General features: G+C 37.8%; 1 protein-coding gene across 8 annotated transcripts in view; it reads left to right on the top strand.

The window, feature by feature from the left end:
- LOC145693650 (uncharacterized) overlaps positions 1-17,084 on the top strand; it is a 363,723-nt gene that overhangs the window by 119,437 nt on the left and 227,202 nt on the right. For all 8 annotated transcript variants that reach the window (XR_014132812.1, XM_081769857.1, XM_081769856.1 and 5 more), the window contains exon 2: positions 12,870-16,036. Coding sequence is in view for 7 of the 8 variants with exons in the window: in XM_081769857.1 (XP_081625983.1) it covers positions 13,397-16,036 (2,640 nt within the window). In the remaining variant the exon portion in view is untranslated. The remainder of the gene's footprint in view (positions 1-12,869; positions 16,037-17,084) is intronic.

The raw sequence follows: 17,084 nt of genomic DNA, 5'->3' as shown, positions 1-17,084 counted from the left end.
GCACAAATATTAGTACGAACTCATTAATATTTAATAGTTTTCCTCGAGCAAACTACGTAAAGTAGCGCCAGAGAAAAGTAAGCGATTCTACCTACAGAAGCACTGTTTTGTTCTGTCGCTGCGAGCAAAAAGAGAAAAGAAGTGCGTAAGTTTCAAGGTGAATACAACAAAATTCCTTCAAATTGAATAATTCGTGCAAAACCATAAAATGTGACAAGTTTTCGTAGTAATCGTCGCGACGCTGAATTGTCTCCTGTAGTAGAGGCGTGTGGCCTCGACGCCAGAAACGTCGGCATTGCCAAATATGGGCGGGTGCCTCTATATTCTTAGCACGGGGCGGACCGAGCAAATCTGTTCCACTGTTTACCAGGATCTAGGTTCATCCACTCTTCCCAAACCTTATGCAGCCGCGCTGTTCTGTCGCCGCTGGCTCCAAGAGAATGGGAATAGGTAATTTTTGCGAAACTGGTACTGACTCTCCGAGATTTGCTTGGCAACACCACTCAAGTGCTAATGAACTAATAAAGGCATCTTGCTTTACGAGGCCAGTTTTAAAAAGCTATTTTTCCTCCTACATCGCTAAATGAGTAGTTATTTTATTCATAATGTAGCTATACTTAGTTTTCGATCTTTGACAGTTATTATTATGATTTATTATTAACAACGTGATAGAAATAACCTAATCCACTTTATAGTAAGCTCAGTTACGTAACATCATAAACAATGGCATACGCAAGGGGAAATTGGAGCTTTAACCCCCTTTCTTCAAGATATTATGGAAATATAAACAATTACCATACTAAGGTCTATTACACAAACATTTGAAATTGTCAATTTGGGAGCTTGAACCTCCCTTGATTATAGGTATTCTGCCATTTCTGATACGTCACTTGATGCAAACTTAAAAAATACCGTGCACCTCGGTTCTCAATTAACCTCTTCGTCTTCGCGTTGGAATTTTCAGTTTTAACGACGTCCATAAGCTCTTTTCCTCTTTTCCCTCCTATCTTATTCTTCAGGATACAGTTCCAATATCCCAGCCAGTTTCTCTTTCTCCTCTTAATCAGATCTAATGTTATTCTTTTTCCCTCCTTCCGTTAGACAAATACGTCTTTTCATTCTTCTCCACACCCACATTTCGACAGTGTTTAATAAGATCAGATCTAATACAGGGTGTTCGGGATAAATTTGACAGTTGGTTTTATTGCATGTAGATATGAATTGTCAGAAGGTATTGCAAGCGTTCTCACATATTACTTCTCTTTGATGTCAGATATAGCTGTGAAGTCAAACAGAAGTGCAATGGACGAGTGGAAGCCACCAGAATATTGGAAAAGAGTTGCCTGCATCACTGTGATTCGTGCTGACCAACCAAATTCTGCAATCCAGATATCTGCTCAGTGCTCCTTGAACACTTTGAAAGCGTTACGAAGTGAAATGCAGAAGTGCAACGGTGACTCCGTTTCTTGCCATACTGCTGGAAAGACCCTGAAGTACTTGTGTGACAATTAGTACGACTTCACCAGTCCCGACATCTGCCCCCTAACTCCCCTGACTGCAATCCTATGGATTATTATGTGTGGGGTGTGGTGGAACAACATACCAACCGCACTGTCTGCAATACAAAGACCCAGCTCATCGACAGAATTCAGGCAGCATTTGGCGCTCTCTCTAGTGATACCGTGAAGGCTGCATGCTCCAAATTAAGGAGACACTTTGAGGCAGTTGCGGCCGCAAAGGCTTTTTTTTTTTTTTTTTTTTTAATAGTGATTTTGCTTTCTCTTGTTCTTCTACTGTACGATTTCCATGAGCTCAGTAAATTTGTTTTGAGGAAAATATTTCCTGTTGTTTCCTACCACCCAAAAGTGTCAAATTTATCCCGAACACTTGTATTATTATTCCCCTCTTTCCGTTAGACACACATTTCTTCCATTCTTCTTCACATCCACATTTCGAAAGTATTTAACCCTTTTCTTGTTCCTGCCCCGTAGGATACAGCAAATACTCTACACAAGGCATTTTGACCTCGCCACTCGTCTAGTGGCTAGTTAGTATACGCACCTTTGGTGCATGGGATCCCGTGTTTAATTTTTGGAGGGAGAACTTCAACAATTTGAATGCATTACGGTGGCTCGGATTTTCCCTAAGGTGTAGGTCCACGTCTTATTTTGCCGCGGTGCTGAAAGGGACGTAGAACTCCAAGTCAACAACAACGAAATATTTTATGAATCTTTTTCTTGACTGTATTCAAAAACTCACAAAATAGACTTTTCTTCTTTTTTTAATGAAAAGATCCAATGTATTTCAATCAATAATTTTCTTGTAGGCTTTATATCTCGAGAATTACATACAGTGTACCCAAACCCAAACCATCACTTAACTCAGAATGATGTGCTTGTTCCGTAGAAAATACGAAAACTAGATTTAGGCCCCTAATCCAAAAACTAATTATTAACCAAGATCGCAATCCTTTGATCCAGTTTTGGTTTTCGTAAGATGCTTGTTAAAAGGTTCTTTCCCCATTCTTATCATTGCTTTTATTTCATGTTTGTACTTCATGCTTTTTGTACTTCATGCCTTCACTAACAATGCAATTACCAGAAATTAATCACCTGTTCGACTTTCTCCCCTACTATTTGTGCTAAAGCGGTTCATGCAAATAACGCAAAATACTGTATTCTCTCTCTCTCTTTTTTTTTTTTTTGTTACAAAGTTAAGATAAGAAGTGGAAACATTTAAACAGTTATTAAAATTATATATACAGGGTGTATCAAAAGTCCCTCCATCCTTTTTAAAATCTACATGAATGTATTTTTCGCTGTATTTGGATTAGTAGGGTAGGGTAGTCCGTGGGCGCCATTTTTAGAATACCTGATACGCAAAACCCTATACATCACTATTAGCTAAGGGAAAATCTCATGTTCTATTTCGAGAATAGGTGAAACCCTTAAAACAGTTTGCGCCTAACAATTTGTATAAAATTTGTAATGTATACAAAACATGAATTATTATTATTATTATTATTATTATTATTATTATTATTATTATTATTATTATTATTATTATTATTATTATTATTATTATTATTATTATTATTATTATTATTTAGATTAGCATGTCACGAAAACTTACGCGGGGAGTCAAAAATCATGCGAGATGGGCACCTCTAATTAGAGAGAATCCAATCATAGCCTATGGTATTAAAAGTGTCACTGTAGCATTTATTTGGTGATGCCGAGAAAATGATTGGATGGTTGATTTGGAGCTAGCGCGTCAATCATAGACCTACATCGTCAAGTGGGATCCGAGCCACATGAGCTCCCACCGGAAATTGAAGCCAAGTCTGGGTGCCACGGTGGCTCAGTGGTAGAATACTTAGCTCTGATGCTTGAGGTCCCTGGTTCGATCCATGGCAAAGTAAGCTTATGGTGGAGAGTATCGTGTCCGTAGGTTTTCTCGGGTACTCCTGTTTCCTCCGTCATTTTACCAGTTCTTCCAACATCATTCGGTTGTCTTAATCATTGTTTCCATTGGCCTAATGGGCATAATCGTGGGACGTTAAACCGAAAGATTTCGAAGCCAGGTCTCCCGAGCTGCACTCTAACCATATGACCACGAGGTGATTGAGACCGAGAAGAAAACCTGGAAAAACCTAATATAGGATATCCAGTTGTAGGATTTGAAACCGGGACGTTATCATTATGAGCCAGGAGGCTTTTGTCTGCGTCTCCATTTGTTCATCTATACCGGAATCTCCGTACAAGATATAATATTGAATTTTGTGGATCTGAAAGTTTCAATTGCGTTAAGGTACGAAGGCGAGTAGAAATTATCTACGTTTTTACAATAACATATATTCAAGGTTGTCATACTGCCTTTGGCGCATGCGTTCTTAGGATTACTAGGACTGCGGTCACGTGTGTGAAATTTGATCCCATCGTCTCATGTGTCTTCCAGCTGTTACAGTGTAAACATGACAACTCCGAAGTTTGTGCGAGTGAAAAAAACGAGCGGTAATCCCATTCTCCGTGTCGGAAGGTGTGAAAGGGGATTAAATTCATTGCAGATATTTATCACTATATGGGGACAACACTTATATCATGTAAAAATGTTCAATAGTGAATCGAGAAGTTTGTGGTCGGACGAGTGCACTAGCGGATCCAGAGGAATCGTTTGGAAGGAGCAGAACGCCCCCTGGACGATTACTGTAGGCTTGAAATAGAGAGTTGTACATCAAATCATAATAAGGTATTGTAATATTTTCTATGTAGGCCTAGTCTTTGGGGAGGGGGAGTGACCTCTATCACCCTCCCCATGAAAAGCACGTAGAGGGACCAAGAAATCGATTTCTTTGAATTTCAAGGTTTGTTGGTGTAACATCGAGGATTTATGCAAGACACATTATTTACGATTGGCTTCGTGAACCAATTCTGCCAAACGCGTCATTTTCTTATTCTTTATCTAAGCACACCACGTACTGTGTGCCACATATTGCATATAAATTATGGATTAATACAATAGTATATTTTAAAATGCGTAAATCAAACTTTCTGTTTCTATTCGCGTATCATATTTGTTTCGTCGCTGGTTTTTAAATCAAAACGTGTTTTTGTCACACCTTCCATTGAATTATGTTTACGGAATTTATTTGGTTGTCCGCCTCAAGAAGCGACCTTGTGATGTGAAAGAAAGAAAAAAAAAAATACAGGCGTATCGCTTGTTTCTCCATCAGCCAATAGCTTTCCGTCAAGCACTGTGTTTACATGGACTATTAACTGCGTAAGATAGCGTCTTATTGTTACTGAGCTTCTCTATATGACCACAAAATAGTCACGGGAGGCATATGATTACATGTGATACTCTTTACGATAACACCTACACGCGTATTGACCCCTTCTTCTTCTTTTGTAATTCTTTACAGCTCCTCGACCAGAATTTTCAAGGTCAGCTGTGTGATTGGGTGGAGGAGTGACGTCAGCTATCATAAACGGGTCTCCTGACATATTTTATGGAAAGAGCTTCACAATGTCATCTTTCACAACTGGCATAAAGTTGAAAAAAGTTATGAAAGGGTATGGTATGACAAATAGTTTGCCATTACTTTCAACAATTCGTTATGGTCTATGTTCTACAACCTTCATTAGTGTATAAAGGAGAGGAACCTTTGGGGCCGGAAGCCAGGGGAGGGGGTGCGCATAGGTGGGTTTTAGAGCGTAGGTTGCGTGTATTGAGATTATTTGAGAGGACATTGAAATTGCTGGAGAATGATAAATTTCTGTGGAAGAAAGATATATTTGGGGAGGGGGGTTGCGCCCAAGTTTTGGGGGAATCGACACCCTTTCCCCAAAAATCTATATATTAAAATGCTATGTTTATATGTTTCTCAAAAAAAAAAAGTTGTATGTTGTCTCCAATTCTTTCGACAACGAGATCTCGAAAACACAGGTGCTAGAAACATGCAGTTTTCGCTGGTCGATTCGAAATTTTGTGTAGATTATCCACTTCTAATTGAATATTTAAAAAACGTGGCCGTAATTTGTTTATAATATTTTTAGGGATACACAGGACGTGTTGAAATTTAAAAAAAAAAAATCATATCCTACGCGTTATACATTCCAACACAACATAGTTGTATACAGGGGTTTTCTCTGTCAGGCGTTTGTTTCGTGGGCAAACGATAATGAAAAGCGAAGGATAACCATTTCTCCAAGCTAAGATGAATTTTTATTGTTTGGAGTGTTTTCTCCAATGAACATCATTTACCACTGACATTATAATTAATTGTGTATGTAATGTATTTGCTTATTACATACTGCATGCAAGAAGAAAGAAAACACTGATCATACATGAATTAGAAACTCCAACCGGAAGTAGGCTCAATCTTGAAAACAGTGCTAGATATTAAAAAAAATAATCGAAAAAATCCCCCCTTTCTGATATCCCTTGCAGATTTTTTTTTTTTAAATCAAGACGTCTTTTGCTTGTGTTTGTAAAGGGACATGTACAGATGTTGTGAGGAATTACAAGGAGATTCATGCTCATATGTGAATGATGCGCTGAGTAGAGAGCGCAGGTTCAGCTGGTAATTATAAATATTTTAACTTATGTTGATGAAATTAAAGTATAATTAAAATCAAAATTGCTTATTTATATGATACTTCTAAATATCTGTAAAAGTTATCCAAAATCGGAGCTAAATAAGAATGTATGTCGGGTTCGAACCTGCAGAGACGTTGCAGTACCTCTTTACAATATTGTAGCGAATGCTGAAAGCCTCCGAGTCCAGATCTCCAAAACTGAATGTCATGTCTGAGTGTTCTGCCCAAAGGCAGGTTCTAATCCAATTATCATAATATAACTATTGAGAGGCCACTAAGGCAGTAAGTAGGCAATGGGTAGAGTGGCCAGTTCCAATGATTCCGCTACGGTTACTTCGTCCACCATATCACCATTGTGCAGGATGTCTCAGAATTCTTTCCCTGATTACAAACATTCATAAAGTATAAAATATGACACATAGACAAATACTTGTTATCGTGAATTTCATGTAACAAATTCAAGTTTTTGTGTACATAGTTAATACATTTTTACGTGTGATCCTTTCGTTCCCCGAAAGATATCCAGGCAATACTTCAATTCCACCTATGTGTTGGTCAACATTACGTGAGAGATGGATGTTATGACTTCAGTAATTCTGCACTGTAATGTCATAATGTCGTTCACTGGTGTTCGGTAAACCTGGTCCTTGACGTAACCCCGAAGCAAGAAATCCAGTGGTGTTTTGTCTGATGACCGCAGAGGCCGGTTTATAGGACCATCACGCCCGGTCCATTTTCGCGGAAATGTTATATTCAAATAGGCACGGACGTCTAACCTTCTAAGAGGTGGCGCACCATCTTGTTGGAAAATAAGTGCGGAATGTACTGAATCTGTGGCACAACAAATAACTGCAACATATTAAGATAGGTATTAGCTGTGATCGTCTTTTCACTGAAGAAAGAAGGTCCTATGATTTTATTGTGCATGAAACCGCACCACACATTCAGTTTAGGACGGTCTCTGACGGTCTCAAACACAGCATGGGGATTCTCAGACCCCCAGACCCTAGCATAGTCGGTTGATAACACCCTTCAAATGAAACGTGGCCTCATTAGAGAAAAGGACACGTTCCAAATAGTCGCCATCTTCCTGAATCTCAGACAACATGGCAACAGTAAAGTCATAACGAGCACTGTAATCCGTTGATTGTAGGTACTACACAATGTGAACTTTGTATGCACGGAAAAGAAAATGTTTATATAAGATCTTAGGAATTTGCAACTCACGTGAGGCTCTGCGGACTGACTTGTTGGGACTTCTCATGAAGGCATCTCTCACTGTCTGAATTGTCCGCGCAATAGGTCCAGGCCTGCTTGTTCTAGAGAGATCACTGACGATGCCTGTTTCCTTAAACTTGGCATGCCTCATCTTGATGTTTTTAACATCTGGTGGCTGTCTATGGTATGCCGTCTGGAATTGTCTCTGGACTGTTTTGGGTGACTGTGTCTTGTGATACCAGAGGACACATTGGGCTTTCTCCGTGTTTGAGTACATGTTTCTGCTAATGGTGTCTGATTCCGCTGTTGTTACGTCACTGGGCCCTGTAACAAGTAAAATAACCCTAAGTATGTACACAAAAACTTGAATATCGACGGCGAAAATGCAAAACCTCGTATTTCACCTTTTTATGGAATTTTATATTTTGGTTGCATTCAATTCTCCACATCTGAATCTACATATGTGCAAAAGTTCGTAAACGAAATCCAATAAAAACGTGAAAAACTAACTTCTTAAAAACTTAAAACCTCGTATCTCATTTCTTGTGCTAAAAGCGGAACGTTTTTTCTGCTCCTGAAAAGTTTCGTTTTGATGAGTTACGTGATTTTGCACTTTCGCCGTCGATATGTTACATGCAATTTAAGATAAAAAGTCATATGTGTCGTATTTTATGCCTTATGAGTGTTTGTAACTAGAGAAAGAATTATGGGATACTTCCGCTCATTTATGAACTTTAAGAATAAGATCCTTACGCTCGTCCTCCTTTGGACCATCTTCTAGCAATATAATATTATGAGGAAGATAAAAACAGAAGAGAGAACTATAATCCTCGTCATCGTGTACGCTGTATGAGACAAGAGGTGCATCTTGACGTGTTGCCGTATTTGAGTTTCGGGCTCATTTGGAAGCTTTTGCCTCCAATATGAAATTAACAAAATGTAAAGTTTCGGAGCATTTAGTGAAGAGCGAAAACTGCAACTACGAGGTATCACAATTTCTGGTTAAATGTGGCTGATAAAGGCTATCTTCGGCGATGAGCGCTGTAGATGGTACGTCTCGTGGAGTTGGCGGTTGGTTGCTTGACTTATGTATACACACATGATGTTGACACAATAATAATAATAATAATAATAATAATAATAATAATAATAATAATAATAATAATAATAATAATAATAATAATAATAATAATAATAATAATAATAATAACACACTTCGAGTCAGATAAAATTCTGACTGAGTTTACATGTTATCCAGCCTTTTAATTTATTTAATATGAATTAAGCTGTTCTTAATTTACATTTACAAAAAGTTTCGGCGCGCAAATTAAAACGGTTGCTTAGTGATAGAACACATAACCTCTGGTTCAGTCCCAGACCATGTTACTTTGTGGTGTGGACACTATTGTGTCCGTGCGCGAGTTTTCTCGAGGTTCTTGCACATCATAAATTCCACTATTTTCCCCATAATTACTCATTTTTACTAATCATCCGTCACTGTTTTAAATATTTTTTTTTAAAAAAAATCGTCCGAATAATAATTGGACTCAGCGCTACCTAACGGTGATTTAGCTGCAGCGATATAGGTATATCAGCGCAGCTAGTGTGTTGCTATTATTGCTACTAACTGTAAATAATAATAATAATTCTTTTTTAAGTTTGATAATTTCTCCTATCTATACAATACCTATTTACCTTTCTGTTTTTAGAATGAGGGCTTTCCCTGCTGGTCTAGCTGGGGCACACTGGCTCAGTTGTAGAGCGCTTACCTCTGGTGTGTTGGGTCCCTAGTTGAATTCCCGGCCAAGTAAGTTTGTGGTGAATAACATCGTGTTTATGGGTTTTCTAGGAGTACTCCCGCTTCCTTCCACATTCTCATTTCACTAATTCTTCATTCACACGTTAATCATCCGTATCTCCTTTAGCCTAAAGAATATACTCATGGAGCGTTAAACTAAAAGATTAACAGATTTGTTGGTCTAGTGCATTTGGTGCACGGGGTCCCGGCTTTGATTCGAATCTAACTCGAATCTAACAAATCAAAAATCAAGCCAAATAAGAAAAATTAAAACGGAATATTTAACGTAATTTTCAACTGTTTAAAATATTCGTTACTGAATTCTCTGTGTTTGCGCGTGTGTGTGTATGTGGTGTTATTTGCGATTTTTTATGTTCAGCCGTCCATTCGATAGAGCATCAAAAACTATCTCAGGAATTTTTCGCTCCACTTGTACCTTTCCCGAGATATTGCCCCCCCCCCCCCAAAAAAAAATAGTTCCGATTTCAAGAGTTAAGGCGTCATATCTCGGGATCCGTTTGTCATAGAGAGATCATATTGGTGTTTATCAATACCTAAGAGGATAATGAACATTTTGATAACAAATAGTAACTGGTGGTCACTGGCCAACTAGCCACAGTTCCCCAGACATTGGCCAAAAAAGTTCGAATTTCGGGAGATTTAAGGAGCGATATCTCAGTAACCGTAAGTCATAGAGAGATGATATTTTGCGAATTTTTCAACTTTGAGCCCTTTATTTTGAGCATGTGTCTTGGTAAAACAACATATCGTAGAACGTTTTAACATAACTCTTACACAAAACACGTGGAAAAAATTTAATGCTCAAGGAAATTATAAATGGATAGATATATTACAAGAATTGATTAATGAGTATAATAATAAAGTACATAGAACAATTATTAATGGCCTGTAGAAATTAATAAGAAAAATTCTTTTTTAAGTTTGTTCTGGCAATGCTTTTGGAGCATTGTCAACTAATATTCATTATGGTTTACTACTGGTTACAGGACTTGTCTAATTATAATTGTGTTGTTTGAAAAATTTCCTAAATGCTTTCTAAAACTCAACAAAAACTCATAGGAAGTCACACAATGTCCAAAGTTTTTTCCAATAATAATTGTCTATTTTTAAAAAAAATAGCTGTATAGAGAGAAAAAAGTCAGATAGTCAGAAACGTCAATAGCGTCATTATAGTCAATTCTCTCTGTATAGTAAAGTAAGGGTGTTCGATAAGGCTGAGGACCTATCGAACTTCGGGAGTGAAAATTTATCGAGTTGTCATCGGTTACTCGAAACCGTTCGAGTATTTGAAATTATCGAAGTTTCGGATATTATAGAAATTTCGAGTATTATCGAAGTTTCGGGTATTATCGAACTTTCGAGTATTATCGAAGTTTCGGGTATTATCTAAAGTTCGAGTACTATCGAAGTTTCGGGTATTGTCGACATTTCGGGTATTATCGACATTTCGAGTATTATTGAAGTTTCGGTATTATCAAAAGTAGTGATGAACAGTTCGGTTCCTTCACCTCTCCAATGATTTCTTCTTGCAGCCAAACTAGTCCAACAATTTTTTTCATCTGATAAGTTATCGCAAAGTTTTATTTGTCGAAATCATATGTGGAATTATTTTTCTGCCTGCCCCGTTATTGGCGCAATCGGCAAAGTGACTATTAGTAGACTAATGTTGTCTTGGATACCAATTCCATTTGGGAGATGCATGTTTTCTCTTCCTCTTTCTCTCTTCTGACAGACTGCTTAAACCTTGTACAGATCTGTGGGGAAAAAACTTTTCCTTCACTACATTGCTAAGGAGAGGAGTTTTAAAATGAACGCTCTGCATATATGTAATACATATTATATACAACTATGATAACCTCGAATACATCTTTCTTTCGAATACTCCGATAATCCCGAACTTTTCTAAATATTCAAGCGACTCGACAAATGTGATCATATTGATATATTTCTATATTTACTGCTTTCAAACAATTCGAGACTCTCGAACAGATCGAGTGTCTCGAAGTTGTCTAATGTTTCTTACATTTCGAGTGCCTCGAACACTACGAGAGTCCCGAACATTTTGGGAGTCTCGAACATTTCGGAAGGCTCGAACATTTTGGGAGTCTCAAACATTTCGGGAGTCTCGAAAGTTCGATAATTCGATAAAATTAAAATTCTTTATCGATGAAACGGTTTTGAAATTTTATCGAATTGTTATCGATTACTCGATTATCGGAACATCCCTATAGTAAAGTTGACCACGAGACTTGAAATCTTTGTCAGAATGGACTGCAGCTTGTCAAACCTTCAACTATCCTGTAATTATGATAATTATCCGGTAACTGATTCAATTATGCTAAGAAGAGATAGTTGTTGGATGAATCAAATGAGTGAAGGATATTGCTTATTTATGTTTATATTATTATGTTAATATTTTGAGGTTAATTGTTTTTGTGTGAGTACAGTTGTTCTTGACAGGGAGAATATTTAATGATACGCATAGTTTTTCAGAATAACTGAATAATTAAAAAAATATTATAGAATTCTCGGTAGAAACAAAATATCACGTTAGATGCATCTTATTATTAATAATATAAGGTTACATTGAATTAATTAAGTATTGAAAGGTAGGTATAAAATTAATAAAATACTGAATTGATGAATTGAGACACATTAAAGTCTGTCTTGAAGGAAGACCTCCATGGACCGAACTTCTTGTATATTGCTCCTTAGCATAATTGAATTAAAGGTTTACTTACAGGATAGTTGAAGGTTTACTTACAGGAACAAGCTGAAGCCCATTCTGACAAAGATTTAAAACCTCGTGGTCAATCAACTTAACTATACTATTTAAAAAAAAAAAAAACTATAACAACGCTATTAATATTTCTAACAATCTTACTATTCTAACCCTTTATTTATTTATTTATTTATTTATATAACTTTTGTTTTGACGTTTCACCTTTGACCTGTTTTGACCTGTATAAATTCCTTGTTTGTGATTGTATTTTAAACATTGTCACTTTCATGTTTTTAATTTTGCTTCCTTTAAAATGAATTTATTTGTTTATAAAAACTTAGCCTGTTTCTTTTATTTTTAATTACAAAGTTTTTAATATACATAGATGTGTGTGTGTGTTTTTTTTTTTAAGAATTACATGACAGTAGTATGGTATTTAGTCCTAACCAATATTTTTTAACAGCCACCAACATATCTTTAAGTCAATTTATTTAATATTCTTATAAAATTCAATCAAAATTTAAAAATAGGATTTTTTAAAAATTAGTTTTGTGCATTTCTTAATCTAGAATTCTTTTAATTTCGAGGTTGTAGATTTTGCATGTTGACGACGAAACTATTTGGATTAAGGGGTATCGAGTTTAGATCTTGATAACTTTTTTTTTTTTTTACTTAGATTTTTCACAATTCTGATGTATCACAGTTTCAATTGTCAAATGGAAATTTAATGAAATGGTAATTGAATTGTGTTCAGTTTTGATCCAAGAACTCCGAAAATAGTATTGAATTATTTTAAAACTATATTCATGGTAATATTAGGACCTTGCTTTTTTTAAACAAAAAAAGAAAAGAAAAAAAGGTGATGGGTAAAATATTTTGAGGTTTAGATAGTATGGGAAATTGCTCTGAGTTCTCGGATGAAAACTGATATATTGATTTTAAATAAAGTGCAATTTGTGAAATTGTAAATATGTGTTTTTATAGAGTCAATACTAGATCCTTCGCCTTACAGGAATGATTGGAGTCAGCATGGTCACTGGCAGATATAGGAGCAGCTATGAATCCTAGGTGAAGCAAGGCCAAGGGACGAAACGAGGTCAGGATAGGGTTGTGATTCTTTCATAAAGAAAATGACAAGATGACGCAGTAGTTGGAGAGACACGACGGCGAATGTATAACTTCTTTACCCAGCTGAACATCTTTGGTTCGTCCTTTCCGTGGGCTATTTCTGGTGCACCAATTCGCGCTGTATTCTAAGCATGGGAATCTCAGTGCGTGGCAAGTCGTGCAAGCGCGAGGAAGAACTCGAAATTTTGTGCTTCATCTGTGTGTAGTGGTGCTTATTTTTCTTCAAGAAAGATAAAAAAGTAGTGTTCTAAATTAATGCAAAACTGGTGCTTTTTGAAAAGTTATCAGTGTTTCGTGTGATTAGTGTGTGCAGATTATATACCTATTTTGTGTTCCTATAGTGCTTGTTAATATATTGATAATGGCTGTATCACCTTGGACCACTGTGTGGATTCTGTTTTGCTCGAGAGTATGAACCCTAGCCAGCAGCAACAGTCACAGCCGTCCGTGCAGGTGGCCGCTTCAGTGACGCGCTATCAATCGTGCACTGTTGACCTCCGACCTGGGCGGGTCGTGCATTGCCCTGATCTCAACGCTTGTCTTGTGAACGAAGGTCGGTCAGTACCTGTCGACTGTAGAGCGGTGCACTTTGGGTACGCTATTCCAGTTACAGTTGTTCCCTTAGAGCGAAAACCAGATTTAGCCGAATTGGTATTAGATTCAGGAGCCGAATTAACACCGGAAGCTGTGAACTACTTGTTACAACACCACCCTCAACTCCGAGAGAGCAACAATAACAATCTGGGCGGTAAGCCCAGTCACTCAACAACTCCCCAATCCTCGACCCACCCTTCGCCATTAAACTCACCCAGCCCCAAACTGGCTACCAAATCAGAAGTATTACAGTCTCCCCCAGGACCTGGGATACGAAATAAGTATCCCACTGGGGGACGACCTGCGAAACCACCTGAACCAGACACCAGTGCTCAAGAAGACATTGCAGCCATAGCCAAACAGATTTCAGATCATGCAGAAGCTATTTACCAAACATGGAAGTCCCGTGGATTAAGTCCGACCGAAATTCTTAACTGTCATGCAAGTTCCAATGCAGCAGACAAGTTGGGGTCAGCCCTTACACCGCAACCAAAAAATGTTTCTCCTCAAGGAAAATCAGTATTAGCTCAGGATCCCTCTCGTTCACCTCTTGTACCTGAGAAGCAATCCGCAACACCACAACAGAAAGGAAATCCCCTTTCAACAGTTGATTTGCTGACTGCTCCAGTGTTAGATGCCAATTTGGAAGAACTAGTTAACAACTTTGTCGTGGAGGATAAAGCTCGGTTGGCCGCTCGCCAAAAAGGGGTTGGGACAGTTTCCAAGACTTCTCCAAGATCAACAATCCATACTACATCTCCTGTGCAACAGCCATCTACAGTAATCCCAACAGTCAAACAAAATCATAGTGGTCAAAATAAAAATCTCCCGTCTTCCATACAATTTGCATTGCAGAAATTCGAAAAGAAAGGACTCATAACAGAAACTAATAAATCAAACAACTCGCCGAAGTCTACGTCAGCAAAATCTGTTACTGCAGATCCTGCGACCCAGTACAATAACATAGCTCAAGCTCACACATCATCTCCTGCCAAAACACAAACAACGGTTAGTACTATTAATTCCACTTCGCTCAATTCTCTTTCTAGCCCTACCTCTAAATTTACAACAGCCGATTCTTCTGCAATCCGAAATACACCCAAATCCCATGCGCCGACATCCACAGTATTGTCTTCCTCTGACAGGACTGGTACGTTTGTGCCAGGATCTGGAACAACGCAAAATATACAGACATCTTTAACACCTCAAGGAACTGTGGAAACTACTTTCGCCGTACAGAGTCCAGATCGAAACAAAAAGAAGAGTAATACAATACATCAGTCAGAAGTTGATGAAAATGTTGCCGGAATGACCACATGGCCATTGAAAGCTAAATCTGGTGAAAAGCGTACAAATCAGTTAGGCCTTCAGTCTGATTCGGCAACAACACAAACAAATTTCACTCCTGATGCTAATCAAAAAAGAAACGGAACAACAGAATTAAATACTAAATATGCAACAATGCCGGCGAAAACAAAAGATAAAACGGCAGCTTATTTGGCTGAAGTTGATCGCGAAGAAGAGAAATTAATCAATGCTCTGAAAACAGGTATGATCATTGCAGAAGATACCAGTACGGACAAAAGTAGTTTATATCTAAAGAAGTCAAAAGATAAAGAGAAGACTAAAAAGGTAAAGTCTACAAAGACTGCAGCTACTTCTCCTACATCTGTGGAAAATAAATCTTCGGGTGTTACCAATGGAGTTGTCACAAATCATATCACGGGACAACCTGAAGCAAAAACGAAGACAGCAAAAATAAGGAAAGAAGAAAAGGTAGTCGAAAACGAAGTTTCAATTGCGGCTAAAGATGAGTATCAAAAGCTTGTAGAAGATTTAAACAATTTGGAGGCAGGTATGTCAAATTCGGGTGCGAACAATAGAGAGAGTTCTCCTGGATCCAGGAGCCCAAAGTATTCCGAAAACCTTAATATGTCCTTGGTGGACTATGCAAAAGTTCGATATCAAGCTGCCCAACAATTTCCTCTTACATTGCAACGTCTTGAAGATGCTAAGCTTTTGGACAGAACAAAAGGCGGACCGCATTCGGTATCTGAAACAAGGACTCGATTTGAAGCGGGTCAAGCAAATGATGCTGGTTTTAGGTCGGAGTGGGTGCCTGGACGTTTCGTCGTAGATGAATCGGGTGCGCTGAATCCAGCGGACTTTTACCGACGAAAGGCTAACGCGAGAAAAGTGCGAAAAGCTCTTTCCCCCGAACCTGTCCCTCATCCCGAACTTACCACCCAACAAAAGCAACATATTCGCGAAAGGTCGCAAACTCCAACGACAACAGGAATCCCTGTCAGACCATTTCTTACGCGAGGCTCAGTGGCGGAAAGGGTTCTCATCTTCGAGAAGTGTCCAACGGAACTTCCACCGTCGGTCCTTGAGAAGAGGAAGGCTCCAGCAATCAGCACGTGGAGATGCGGAAATGATGTGCAGAGCAAAGCTCAGGTCTGTACCTCTCTCATTATTATTTTACTAACAACTATGCATGCGAATAACAAATTGTATTTTTATATTGTCAACATGTGGAGTTGTGTTGTGGCTTGTGGTATTGATTGCTTTGAGAGACAGACCTATACATTTCGTAATATAAAATTTAGGTTATCAGTGGAAATGAACAAATTTATTACTTACATTTTTGGTGTATTTAAAATATTGAAATCACAGTTGTAATTGAAAGAGGATTGAAAAAGGTTTTTTTTTTCGTCATTTTCCATTGTTCGACAACATTAGTTTGTCTGATTAGAAGGGGAGTATACAGCAAATTTTTCTTGGGGAGCTCATGATTTTTTCCAAGAGACTGGACTTCATATACTAAAAGTGAACCGAAAGCCTTGGGGGCCGCGGTGACTCAGAAGAAGAGCGTTCACCTCTAGTGCATGGGGTTCTTGGTTCGATCCTTGCTCTCGCCAAGTGAGCTTTGTGGAGGACAAACACCGTATGCGTGCATTTTCTCGGGTTCTTCCGTTTCCTCCCACTTCTTCATTCCACCATTTCATTCATTCTCATTATTACCATCTTTAGCCTAGCCGGCATAACAGTGGGACGTAAAACTTAAAGATTTAATTTCATTTCCGAAAATCTTGTTTCAAAATGTGAAAGCATTAATAGCTCACTATGAATAGACTATATATGTATTTCCCATACTATTATAATTATTATTATTATTATTATTATTATTATTATTATTATTATTATTATTATTATGCAAATAGAATCACAGGTTGTAAAATCACACTAATCACAGGTTGTGCCATTAACCTATTCATAAAAGAAAAAATATAAAAAAAGTCAATTTCTGTGACTCCCTATTAAATATGTAGGCTAATAAAATATAAATAGTATGCATGTAATTAAGTAAATGAGAGGACAAGGTTAATAATTAATCAATATCAATGGCGTAGTCAGGGCGCTGAGTGCTCCAGCCTTTCTCACTTTAGTACAGTGATACCGAAATGGATTCTGCTTTCGTGCGGTATGTCCCATTTGTGATCCC

The sequence above is a fragment of the Thermobia domestica genome, chromosome 8 (genome assembly GCF_964235325.1).
Source record: "Thermobia domestica chromosome 8, izTheDome1.hap1.1, whole genome shotgun sequence".
Classification (NCBI taxonomy): domain Eukaryota; kingdom Metazoa; phylum Arthropoda; class Insecta; order Zygentoma; family Lepismatidae; genus Thermobia; species Thermobia domestica.
Note: the sequence above shows the minus strand (reverse complement) of the source record. Positions and strands in the feature narration are given on the sequence as shown.